The sequence below is a fragment of the Neomonachus schauinslandi genome, chromosome 16 (assembly GCF_002201575.2).
Source record: "Neomonachus schauinslandi chromosome 16, ASM220157v2, whole genome shotgun sequence".
Lineage (NCBI taxonomy): Eukaryota > Metazoa > Chordata > Mammalia > Carnivora > Phocidae > Neomonachus > Neomonachus schauinslandi.
Genome location: NC_058418.1, coordinates 7,051,553 through 7,065,585, shown reverse-complemented (window position 1 = coordinate 7,065,585; position 14,033 = coordinate 7,051,553). Strand labels below are relative to the sequence as shown.

Sequence of the window (14,033 nt, the reverse complement as noted above, 5' to 3'; positions counted from 1 at the left end):
GTAACCAAGGAGGATGGGATCTGGGAGGGGACTGCAAAGCCAGGCCCCATGAGTCCACCAAACAATGCCTCCACTCTTGGGAGTAAAAGTAGTTTGAGTCTGGGGACATCAACAGTTGAAAATTGGTATTAAGAGTTGCCTATTACGCTGTTTCGAGGAATGTGTGATGTCAAATGAATGAAGTCAGGCAATCACACAACAGGTTGACCAGCAACTTGATTATCACCTTACAGGATTTCTTCCTTTTGGACCTCTTTAATGGGTGTTGGCTGGATTAAGGGTAAGGACTTGGAGGATGTCACAGGCTTGCCCTGGCTTGTGGAACTAAAGGAAATCCTTTGGGTGAGGCAGTATACAAAGTATGTGGGGATGGGGAGGATGACAATGAGAAAAAGAGCAATCATCGCAAGCAGCCCCCATGATGGGTATTGTCGAAGCACCTCTTGTGACTGTGGAAAGATGGGAAAGGGGCTCAGGACATCAAAGTTCCTGGAAAAGGAAGGACTGTAGAAGGGAAGGGTGGAAGGGGAACCAGGGCGGAGGATTAATGAGTCTTTAGGGAGTCAGGGAATGAGATGATAGGGTCTTTAGGCCATGGGTGGATTGAAAGATCCAGCCCCCACTCCCTAGGAGGTCTGGTGTCTGGGGAGGGAGGCTCACACTGTTTGAGTCCCAGGCCACATAGGTGATAGTCTTCAGAGAGAGATGAATCAGAGTAATCACAAACAGGGCTAGCAGCACAACTGGAGACAGAAAAGCACCACAGCCAACGAATGATGGGAGAAGCTGGGGGTCCCCACATGATCGCCAAGTCTTCAAGGAACCTGGGAGGAAGGGCCACAAGACTGTGGGAGGCCTAGTCAGGCCTCACCCAGCCTTGGGGGTCAAGGCCAGCCCGACCTTAGCATCTTTCAAATATTCTACTTCACCTCCAAACCTCTGCTCAGCTCAAGCCTCATCCTCTCTTGTCTTCTCCCTAGTCAGTCTTGCATCCCAACCCAAGAAAAAATTTTCAAACATCCCTCTACTGCTCAAAACCTTTCATGGGTACCCAATGCCCTCAGGATAAAGGCCCAGTCCTTTCATTCATTCCATGAATATGAAAGTGTTTGATGTGTGAGGGACTCTTCTACATGCTGGGTATCCATACTGAACAATGCAGACTGAAAAAGAAGGTAACACTTGACCCTCAGGGAACTTTTCTTAGTTTCTTCCAGCCCATGAATCCAGCCTCCTCTACTGCATGTTCTCAATCACAATAAATATCTAAGTGGGCCCTTTGGCCTAGAATGCCATTCTCTTTGCCTACCTATTCATCTGTCTGGGCTATGCTCAGCCACTTTCTCCTTTAGGATGCCTTCCCGGTCTTTCCAGGTGCCCCTAGAGTGCCCCTGGCTACCTCAACTATAGATTTACCACCTGGATTGGGATTATCTGCTTATATATGTCTTCCTCTTTGGTCTCTCTGTTTTTTGAGAGGAGGAGCTCACTCTAATTTATTTGTATGCCAGTAACGACAAGGCTTTCTTGACACAGAGAAAGCCTCAAGAAAATTTTTTGAATGAGTAAACCACTCTCACCTGAAAATGCTGCCACCTGAGCCTTCTGCTTCTGAATTACGCCACTTGGATGTCCACACCAGCCTGTTAAAAAGTCAGGCTCAGGAGTCCTTTGTGTTTGATTTGGATTTTCCCACTCTTCCTTGCACAGTTATGTCTACTAAGTCCCAGTCCCTGATTATCTTGTTCCCTCTTCCCTGGTGGCTTTTCCTTGCAGCATTAGAGGACATCTCTCAACCTACACTTCTACCCCCCTAGCCCGCCACTGTTAGCTCTTACTTGGAATATTACAATAGCACCTAACTGTTCTCCTTGCTTCATTCTTGACTCCTCAGAGTCTATTCTCCACACAGCAGTCATACATATTTTAAAAAATAAATCTGATGATGCCACTCCCCTACTCAAAACCTTCCAAAGCCTCCTCCTCCTCTCAAGTTTTGCATAAAAAGCTAAGTCCTGCAATGGCTTAGAAAGTCCTACATGATCTCTTGTTATCTCTCTGGCTTCATCTACCAACATTCTACTCCAACCTCATCTCTTTGTTCCTCAAAAATTCCAGGCATGATGCTTCCTCTTGCCTTGGTACTTAGTGTTTCCTCTGCTTGGAACACTTCCTCAAAATCTGTCATGGCTCCTTCCTTCTAACCCTAACCCTTCATTCAGGAGACTGCTCAAATGTCACCTTATCAGAGAGGCCTTCCCTGCAATCCTAACTAAATTAACACCCATGCATAATCACATTCTTGATCATCTTACTTTACCTTTTTTTTTTTTAAGATTTTATTTATTTATTTGTTAGAGAGAGACATAGTGAGAGAGGGAACACAAGCAGGGGGAGTGGGAGAGGGAGAAGCAGGCTTCCTGATGAGCAGGGAGCCCGATGCGGGGCTCGATCCCAGGACCCTGGGATCATGACCTGAGCCGAAGGCAGACGCTTAACGACTGAGCCACCCAGGCGCCCCTTACTTTACCTTTTGATTTTGTCCTGCCAATTATCAGCACCTGACATTTTTTTTTTTTAAAGATTTTATTTATTTATTTGACAGAGACACAGCGAGAGAGGGAACACAAGCAGGGGGAGTGGGAGAGGGAGAAGCAGGCTTCCCGCTGAGCAGGGAGCCTGATGCGGGGCTCGATCCCAGGACCCTGGGATCATGACCTGAGCTGAAGGCAGACGCTTAACGACTGAGCCACCCAGGCGCCCCGCACCTGACATTTTTATACGTTCATCTGGTTATTGCCTGTCACTACCACTAGAATGTAAATTCCTTGAGGACAGGGATGCTTGTTTTATTCAATAACATTGGTGAGTAAAACAGTGCCTGGCACATAATAAGCACTCAATAAATATGGTAAGTGAATGAATGAACAGGTTTTTCGGAAGGCCCTGAGGTTAAGAGTCCCTCCGTCACTCTAGCTGGGTGACGACAGAGGCAACAAGAAAGGGGTCAACCGGGGCGCCTGGGTGGCTCAGATGGTTAAGCGTCTGCCTTCGGCTCAGGTCATGATCCCAGGGTCCTGGGATCGAGTCCCGCATCGGGCTCCCTGCTAGGCGGGGAGCCTGCTTCTCTCCCTCTGCCTCTGCCTCTCTCTCTCTCTCTCTCTTTCATGAATAAATTTGAAAAAATTAAAAAAAAAAAAAAAAAAAAAAAGAAAGGGGTCAACCTTCCCTACAGACCCAAGCTATCACCTCCTGGCCCCATAGGCCCAGCCCACAGCTATGTTTTCAAGTATGATGATGATGGTTATGGGGAGGACCATCCAGTATTCACTCAGCAGTCTGATGCAGTAGATGCCTGAAGGTCGAGTGAAGAAGAGGCCACACAGGAACATGAGCACAAAGACAACCACTGGAGGAAACATTGGATCCGGATCAAGGTCAGAGGTCTGGTTGGGTGACAAGGGCTAAGCAGAGGTTATAGACCTGGGCTGGGTAAGAGTCTCAGAAAAGTCAGGGCCATTGGTGGGAGTAGGGCATTGGTCAGAGTACCTGTAAGCAGCTTTGAATATTTCCTGGAAGAAGAAAAGGTGTCCTGGAGTGGGGTAAGGATGCCCTGCATGATCCCTATCATGCTGCTCAGCCCCAATGTCAGAAAAAGCAGGAAGAAAAGGATGGACCAGAAGACAGACCCAGGAATGAATGACATGGTTTCAATGAAGGCCACGAGTGCAAAGCTTGGGCCCGCCTTAACCTGTTGAGGGGAGAGAGGGCAGGAGTTAAAGTGTCCTTGAACTTAACAAAAAAAATACAGACAAGGATACTATCTTCCCTGGAAAACTCTCTAAAATCTGTGGGTCACTGAGAAAATCAGATCTCCAGGCTGACCCTCTGATAAAGAAAACCAATCCACCTAGCCATTATCCACAGATGGGCATTCTGCAAGCTATAGTTCTTTGCATTACCAGGACTGCAGGTTATCCTGGTGTTTCTTGGATTTTTTTCTGGTGCTAACAAAAGCTGAAATTTGTTTCACTGAAGGCTTTGAGTAACTCTAGACTCTCCTCACCTATTTTTACTGACCTTCAAAAACTGCTTCTCTAAGTTGTATTCAGTCACGTAGCTGACGACCATGTTCTTGATGGGATGGGGAAGGCTGCTGAGCCAGAAGTTGAAGATGGAGGTCGGGTTATCAACCAGGTTTGGAGGGGGCTGGGCCTCAACAGGCAGTTTCCCCAGGGTTACCAGCTCACGAGTGTTTCAGCATTCCTGGGGATGAGGACATCACACAGAACAATTTGGCTCCTCTTATTTCTAGATAAGAAAGTACACCACTAACCTAGCACTACTGATCTAGGTAAGGTAGAGCCTGAGATAAAACCTAGAAGGTACCCACCCACCTCCAGGATCATGAATTTGTGTGAGCCTGGAGAACTTATGACTATGAAGGAACCCCTGGAGAAGTGTTTTATTTCGTCTTTGCGGGGACTCTGCGGTACCTGCTACAGTGATGGGGTCTCTTATTCACCACCTACCCTACCCTTCCCTTCCTCTCTTCTTAGACTAGTAGGTAAAAGACAATCTTCTAGGATTTGCATTACAGAATGTCAGGGAGCACCATTTATGTATATTACCACGTACATAATGCTCAGATGGAGTTGTGCTATGTGAGAGAAACTGCTTTCTTAGACTTTGTGATCTGAGCCCTGCTGACCTCTTTAACTTTACCTTCTTCCCATGACCCTCTGCCCATTTCATGCTCTAATCAGATTCAACCACTTATACTTTCAGGGCTGACCATGATCTCTCATGCCCAAGACCAACCCCACCCCAACTACCATTCTGCACTTGACTAATTCCCAAAAATCCTTAAAAATTCAGCTGTTGCTCTATACAAACTGCAGTGGAAAGCTTGCCAAAACTTAGTGATAAGAGCAAAATGCAAGGTGCAGGGAAATAATTATAGTTTGATCACATTTTAGAAAATAAAATGTCTTCTTGGTAATAGGCAAGTTAAATATTTGGATTAACCCTCTCACTATAAATAACTTGAAGCCTGAAAAATATTTTAAAACTTCTTAAAAGAATTAAAATATTGAAAAAGTGAGGAATTGTTAGACAAAAATTGAAGTACAGACAAAAACAGTGGGGAAAGGGGACTTCCAAAGCAATTTTTCCCTGAAGTAAAAGTTAAATACAGCAAACTGTACCTGTAGTTTCCAATTTTGTGACCTTTAAGAAATAAAAAGACCATGGAGGTCAGATATAAAGCACTAGAGCCTGCAAAAGTAAGAATCAGACTAAAAGGTCTTCCCCTAAACCTCACACTTGAAAGGGCTACATCTTCAGTATAAAAATGAACCAGAAGCTTGCACCCAACCCTTCCACAAAACAGGCAATGCAAAGAAGGTTGCTTCAGAAATGAGCAAAACAAAGGGAAATTTTTAAAGTTCCTGGCATGTCATAAGCACAAGCCAGCCCTACCTTGGATTTGCAGCCCAAATATTTGACCCTGGTTGTCTCAAGAACTCAAGCCAAGAACTGAGTTTTAAGTAGTCTCTTTCTAATGTCCCCATGCATCAGGTAGAAATAAAAGTCTTATTTGGATGAATACACCTTCATCCTAGGCCTTACGAATTCCCACAAATAGGGGCGCCTGGGTGGCGCAGTCAATTAGACGTCAGTTCTTGATTTTGGCTCAGGTCATGATCTCAGGGTCATGGGATCAAGCCCCTCGTCAGGGTCCGCACTGAGCATGGGGTCTGCTTGGGATTCTCTCTCCCTCTGCCTCTGCCCCTCCCCCATTCACATTCTTTCTCTCAAATAAATAAATAGATCTTTTTTTAAAAAATCGAGAGAGCACAAGCAGGGGGAATGGCGGAGGGAGAGGGAGAAGCAGGCTCTCCGCTGAACAGGGAGCCTGACACAGGGCTCAGTCCCAGGACCCTGGGATCATGACCTGAGCCAAAGGCATATGCTTAACCGACTGAGCCACCCAGGTGCCCCTAAATAGATCTTAAAAAAAAAAAGAAGAAGAAAAGAATTCCCACAAATAATGATCAAATAAATAGGACATAGAGACAATGAAATACACAAAAAGAAGACACCATAAGCAATAACCATCAGAAACAACACAGTAAAAATCAACCTAAAGTTACTCCCAAATATTAGAATTATTGAAGATTGTAATACAACTGTATTTGCTGTGCTTACACGATAAAAGACGAGCTTAGAAATATTTGAAAGGAAAAAGAAACTATAAATTGGCCATGAGGGTTTTAAAAAACTAAACCGAACATCTTGAAATAAAAAAAATAAAATAACTGAAACTTCAAATTATTAGTGTGAATAATTCTGTCAGCCACAATGAAGTAAAAGGGGCACAACTTACCCTCCCATTGTAAACAACCAGGCAACTGGACAAAATTTATAAAACAACTGTCTTCAGAAATTAGATAACAGGCAGCACAAGACTTTGATCCCTGAAAGAAGGGAAACAAATGAGGTGTGCCATACAATGGCCCTGGTTTTCTGCCTGAAAGTACATTCTAGTCTGCAAAGCAGGGAAGAAGATTGCAAGCAAAGTATGGCAGTCTCACTGAGTTGAGGAAACAAAGGAGTTCAGAGAGGCTGAAGCAGCTGGGAGTTCCAAGGAAGGATTCTGGAGGACAGCCAGCTGGGAAGAAAAAGAAAAAGTTTACAAAGGGGTCCCCTTGAGTCTTTGCTGAATTTTAAGATGCACGGTGTGTAGGGTGAAAATCCACAAGGCCATGTAAAGAATAACTAGAAAATATCTAAGTTCTGGATGGGGTATTCAGTATGGATGCCAAGAGGGACATGCCTTAGCAGTGGGTCTGAAGTATTTCTGGAGAAAAGACTACTCTCAACCCACTCTAATGAAGCTTAAAATCAAGACTCAAAAGGGTCAAAGTAAACCATAAGTAACACTGCCTGCTAGGAAAAAGCTCAATACTCACTGGAGGAAGGCAACAAAAGCCAGACACTCAAAAACATAAAATTAACAAAGTCCAGCATCCAGTCAAAAATTAGTAAACAAATGAAAAAGGAAAGACTATGACCTATAATCAGGAGTAAAATCAGTAAATAAAACAATAAATAGTGCAATAAATGACAAAGATGATGGAATTAGCAATCAGATATTAAAACAGCTATTAAAACTATGTTAAAGTATTTAAAGAAAAACATAAACCTAACAAGTAGGAAAAAAAAGATATAAAAAAAAAACAACAGTGGGACTTCTGGAAATGAAAACTGTAATATCTGAAATGAAATATTCCTGGGGCACCTGGGTAGCTCAGTCGGTTGAGTGTCTGGCTCTTGATTTGGGCTCAGGTCAGGATCTCCGGGTTGTGGGACTGAGCTCGGTGCTCAGCTGGCAGTTGGCTCCCTCCTTCTCCCTCTCCCTCTGCCCCTCCCTCTGCTCACGCGTGTGCTTTCAAATAAATACATCTTTTTAAAAAATTCCCCAGATGAGATTAACAGTAGATCAGATACTGTAGAAGGAAATATCAATGAACCCAAATAAATAGCAAAAGAAATTAAACAAAAGGAAATACAGAGAAAAAATACTGAAAAAAGAAGACAGAAACTCAATGACTTGTAGGATAATACCAAATACCCTAAAATGAGTGATGTGCAACTGGAGTTCCAGGAAAAGAATGGGAGGGGGTGGATATTAAAAAAATATATTGGCCTAAATTTTTTCTAATTTGATAAAAACTGTAAACCCTCAGTTCCAAGAAGCTCGATGGAGCCCAAACAGGATAAATAGAAAGAAAACTGAAAGACCTCTGATAGTAACATTCCTGAAAAACAGAAAATTTTTAAAGCAGCCTGGGAAAGAGTGAGACACATACAATGAAACAAAAATAAGAATGAATGCAGGAAAGCCATCAGAAAGTATAAAAGCAAGAGGACAAGAAATTACAGAAAAAACTGTCAAACCAAAATTATACACTGAAATATTCATTTCAGTGTATATTTCATAAAAAATACAAAAAGATATTTCATATATTCATATGGATATATGTTTCATAACTAAAGGTGAAGCAAAGACTTTCAGACAAACAAAAGTTGAGAGAATTCATTGCTGGCAGGTCTGCATTACAAAAAAATGCTAAAGGAAGTTCTTAAATGGAAGAAAAAGGATACCAGATGGAAGCCTGGATCTATACAAAGGAATAAACAGTGCTGGAAATGGGAAATATTTGGGTAAATATAAGACACATTTTTTCTCACTTAAATACTTCTTTTAAAGACCTTGATTATTTAAAGCAAAAATAGTAGCAATGTATTATATTTATAATGTGCTGAGAAGAAAAATGTATTAAAATAATACAAAGGACAGGAGGAGGGAATAGAAATACATTGTTGTAATGTTCTTAAATTTTGTGAGAAATTATTTACTATTATTTGAAAGAAGATGGTGATGAGTTAAAGATGTGTACTGTAATCTCTAGAACAATCACTGAACACATAAAACAAAGAGGTACAGGGAATGATGTGTACTGTAAGCTCTAGAACAATCACTGAACATATAAAACAAAGAGGTACAGGGAATAAGCCAAGAAAGGAGATAAAAATGGAATCCTAAAAATCTTTTTTAAAAACTCAATCTAATTAGAAAACGAGGAATAGAGTAACAAAGAAGAGATGGGACAAAAAGAAAAGAAGTACCAAGAGGGTAGACTTAAACATAATTCTACTGATAATTACAATAAATATAAATGGCCTAAACACTCTATCATACTGAATAAAAAATCAAGAAAGAACTATATATGCTGACTACAAGAACACATTTTAATTATAAAGACACAGATAGATGAAAAGGATAAGGATGAAAAACATATGCCACACAAACACAAATCATAAGAAGGATGGAGGGTTGGGGCGCCTGGGTGGCTCAGTTGGTTAAGCGACTGCCTTCGGCTCAGGTCATGATCCTGGAGTCCCGGGATCGAGTCCCGCATCGGGCTCCCTGCTCGGCAGGGAGTCTGCTTCTCCCTCTGACCCTCCCCCTCTCATGCTCTCTCTCTCTCTCATTCTCTCTCTCAAATAAATAAATAAAATCTTAAAAAAAAAAAAAAAGAAGGATGGAGGGTTATATTAAAACAAAGCAGACTACAGAATAAGTAATATACCAGGGATGAAGAGATATTTCATAATGATGAAGGGGTCAATTCATCTAAAAGATATAACAGCACTAATGTGTATACACCTAGTAACAGAAATTCAAATGGCATGAAGCAAAAATTGATAGAATTGAAAGCAGATAAAACCATACTTACAGTTGGAGATGTCAACACCCTTCTTTGAGTAACACAGAAAAAGTATACAAAATCACTAATAATACAGATTGGAACCAAACATCAACCAGTTTCACCTAATTAACATTTACAGGATACTCTATCCAATAATATCAGAATGCACATAATTCTAAGGTGCACATGTAATGTCTCCAAGACAGACCACATGCTGAGCCATAAAAAATTCTCAATAAAGTAAAGCAATTGCATGTTCTCTGACCACAATGACATTGAATTTTAAATCATTAAATATAAAAATAGGGCTGGTAAAAACTCAAACATTTGGAAATTTAAAAACACACTTCTAGCAATTCCAGTTACAGCCAACCAAGTTATTTTGTGGATACTGACAAACTGATTCTAAGGTTTCCACGGAGAAGCAAAGGACCCAGAATAGCCAACACAATACTGAAGAACAAAGTTGAAGGACTGACATTATCTGACTTTAAGGCTTACTATAAACTGAAACAATCAAGAAATATGGTATTGGCAAAAAAACCCAGACAATTAGATCAATGGAACAGAGAGCCCAGAAATAGACTCACATATAGTCAACTGATCTGTGAAAAAGGAGCAAAGGCAATACAATGGAACAAAGACAGTATTTTCAACAAGTGGTGCTGGAACAACTGAACACCCACATGCAAAAAAGAATTAGACATAGACCTTACACACTTCACAAAAATTAAAACAGATCACAAACCTAAATGTAAAATGCAAAACTGTAAAACTCCTACAATAACATAGGAGAAAATCTAGATGACCTTGACTGTGGCAATGACTTTTTAAATACAAATCCAAAGGTACAGTCCATCAAAGAAATAACTGATAAACTGGACTTCATTAAAATTAAAAACCTGTTCTGTGAAAGATTCTATCAAGATAATAAGACAAGCCACAGACTGAGAGAAAATATTTGCAAAAGACACATCCGCTAAAGAACTGTTATCCAAAATACATAAAGAACTCTTAAAGCTCAGCAATAAGAAAACAACCTGATTTTAAAATGGGTCAGGGGCGCCTGGGTGGCTCAGTTGTTAAGCATCTGCCTTCGGCTCAGGTCATGATCCCAGGGTCCTGGGATCGAGCCCCGCCAATTGGGCTCCCTGCTCCGCGGGAAGCCTGCTTCTCCCTCTCCCACTCCCCCTGCTTGTGTTCCTCTCTCGCTGTATCTCTCTCTGTCAAATAAATAAAAAACCTTTAAAAATAAATAAATAAATAAATAAATAAATAAAATAAAATGGGTCAAAGACCTTAACAGATACCTCACCAAAGATATACAGATGGCAGTATGAAAAGATGCTCCACACATCATATGTCATCAGGGAAACGCAAACTCAAACAACAATGAGCACTACACTATTATTAGAATAACCAAACCCAGAAGACTAATAACACCAAATGCTGTGAGGTTGTGGAGCAAAAGGAACTCTTATTTATTGCTGGTGGGAATGCAAAGTGGTACATCTACTTTGGAAGACAGTTCAGCAGTTTCTTACAAAAGTAAACATACTTTTACCATACAATCCAGCAACTGTTCTCCTTGGTATCTATCCTAGAGAGATCTCATGTTCATAAAAAACCTGCTCATGAACGTTTATAACAGCTTTCTTCATAACTGCCAAAACTTGGAAGCAACCAAGATATCCTTCAGGAGGTTGGATAAATAAACTGTGGCACATTCAGATAATGGAATATTATTCAGTGCAAAAAAGAAAAGAACTATCGGGGCGCCTGGGTGGCTCAGTCGTTAAGCGTCTGCCTTCGGCTCAGGTCATGATTCCAGGTCCTGGGATCGAGCCCCGCATCAGGCTCCCTGCTCCGCAGGAAGCCTGCTTCTCCCTCTCCCACTCCCGCTGCTTGTGTTCCCTCTCTCGCTGTGTCTCTCTCTGTCAAATAAATAAATAAAATCTTTAAAAAAAGAAAGAAAGAAAAAAGAAAAGAACTATCAAGCCATGAAAATACATGGAAAAAATGAATGCATATTGCTAAGGGAAAGAAGTTAATCTAAAAAGGCTACATACTGTATGATTCCAACTATATGACATTCTGGAAAAAGCAAAACTATGGAGACAGTAAAATGATAATTGGTTGCCATGGGTTGGGGGGAGGAATAAACATGCAGGGCACAATTTTCAGGGCAGTAAAAATACTCTGTGTGATACTATAATTATGGATACATGTCATTATACATTTGTTCAAACTCACAGAATGTACAACACCAAAATGAACCCTAATGTAAACTATGGACTTTGGGTAATAATGATGTACCAATGTAGGTCATCAGTTGTAACAATGTACCACTCAGGTGGGGGATGTTGGTAACTAGCGAGGCTGTGCATGTGTGTGGGCAAAGAATATATGGGAAATCTTTGTACCTTCTGCTCAAATTTACTGTGAATCTAAAATTGCTCTAAGAAATAAAGTCTATTAAAAAACATATTTCTAAATAACCAAGGGTCAAAGAAGAAATCACAAAGAAAATTTCATATTTTTTAATTGAAAGTAAATGAAACCATATATCAAAATTTGTGGGATGTAGCTAAAGTGATACCTAGAGGGAAATGTATAGCTTTAAATGCTTATATTAAAATCTTTAAAAAAAAATTTTTAAACAAATAAATGCTTATATTAGAAAAAAAGAAAGGCCCCAAGTCAACCTAAGCCTCTACCTTAAAAAGCTAAAACAATAAAGTAGAAGGAAGGAAATAAAGAGCAGAAGTCAATGACATAGAAAATTAATAAACAACAGAGAAAATAGCAAAACTAAAAGTTGAACTTTTTTTTTTTTTTTTTTTTTTTTTTAAAGATTTTATTTATTTGACAGAGAGAGACACGGCGAGAGAGGGAACACAAGCAGGGGGAGTGGGAGAGGGAGAAGCAGGCTTCCCGCCGAGCAGGGAGCCCGATGTGGGGCTCGATCCCAGGACCCCGGGATCATGACCTGAGCCAAAGGCAGACGTTCAACGACTGAGCCACCCAGGCGCCCCTAAAAGTTGAACTTTTAAAACTGATACAACCTCTAGCTAAATTGATTGAGGAAAAATAGGAGATGATAATCACCAACATCAGCAATGAAAGAGGGACATCACTACAGGTCCTTTAAAAGGACAAAACAGAAGTATGATGAACATCGTTCTGCCAATATACCTGACAACTTAGATAAAATGAAAAAAACTTCCCTGAAACACAGAAATTACCAAAACTAATACATGAAACAGAAAAACAAGGGGCACCTGGGTGGCTCAGTCATTAAGCAACTGCCTTCGGCTCAGGTCATGATCCCAGGGTCCTGGGATCGAGCCCCACATCGGGCTCCCTGCTCTGGGGGTAGCCTGCTTCTCCCTCCAGCTGCTGCTCCCTCTGCTTGTGGGCACGTTCTTTCTCTCCCTCTGTCAAATAAATAAATAAAATCTTTTAAAAAAAAAAAGAAAAACAAAAGAGCCCTACAATCTATTAGATAAACTGAAGTATAACTAAAAACCTTCATACAAAGAAAATTCCATGCCCAGATGACCCACTGACATATTCTATCAAATTTTTGAAGAAGAAATAACAATCTTACAGCAACTCTTTTAGAAACCAGAGAAAGTGGCAACATTTTAAGAAGCCAGTATTATCCTGATGATAAAACCAGGCAAGGACACTAGAAGAAAAGAAAACTAAGTACCAATATCCTTCATCACCCTAGATTCAACATCCTTAACACACAGCAGCAAATTTAATCCAGCAATATATAAAAAGTACAAAACACCATGATCAAGTGGGGTTTATTTTAGGAATGCAAGAAAGCTTTAACATTTGAAAATCAATCAATATAATGAATCATATTAACAAAATGCAGGAAAAATATACAATCATCTCAATAGCTGTAGAATAAGTATTTAATAAAATTCAATATTCATTCATGTAAAAACTTGCAGAAAACTGGGAGTATAAGCGAATTTTCTTCACCTAATGAAAGACATCGGGAGAGGGGAGAATCCTACAAACATCATCATATGTAATGGAATCAGTGATCTCCCCTGAAAATGGCAAAATGCACAGATGTCCATTTTCACTCCTTCCATTTAATATCATACTGGAGATTCTAGTCAATGCAATAAAGGAAGTAAAATAATTTTTAAAAGAGAAGCAGGAAGATGAAACGTCTGGGTAGCTCAGTTGGTTAAGCGTCTGCCTTTGGCTCAGGTCATGATCCCAGGGTCCTGGGATGTGTCCCACATTATGCTCCTTGCTCAGCATGGAGCCTGCTTCTCCCTCTGCCTCAGCCTCTCTCTCTCTCTGTCTCTCATGAATAAATAAATGAATAAAATCTTTAAAAAAAAAGATAAGTAAGAACAATAAAAGTCTTCATTCAGATCTACAAGATTGTATATGTAGATAAACTTAAAGCAACAAAAAGATGAGTTTATCAAGATCAATACACACAAATCAGTTGTACCTCAGTATACTAAGCAATGAAGAATTATAATTAAAGTTTAAGGATATTATTTATAATAGAATATAAAACATGAAATCATTAGGGATAAACTTTACAAAATATGTACAAGACATTTTATATGCCAGAACTTACAAAGTATTGCTGTGAGAAATTAAAGAACATGTAAATAACACAGAGATGGGGCGCCTGGGTGGCTCAGATGGTTAAGCATCTGCCTTTGGCTCAGGTCATGATTTCAGGGTCCTGGGATCAAGCACCACATCAGG

General features: G+C 40.4%; 1 protein-coding gene across 1 annotated transcript in view; it reads right to left on the bottom strand.

Moving 5' to 3' along the window:
* Window positions 1-227: 227 nt before the first annotated feature.
* The window catches only part of SLC6A16 (solute carrier family 6 member 16), a 29,181-nt gene continuing 15,375 nt past the window's right edge, over window positions 228-14,033 (bottom strand). Inside the window, 6 exon segments of the mRNA XM_021681087.1 lie at window positions 228-449; window positions 661-759; window positions 761-824; window positions 3,250-3,409; window positions 3,550-3,751; window positions 4,081-4,245. Coding sequence (XP_021536762.1) covers window positions 228-449; window positions 661-759; window positions 761-824; window positions 3,250-3,409; window positions 3,550-3,751; window positions 4,081-4,245 — 912 coding nt within the window.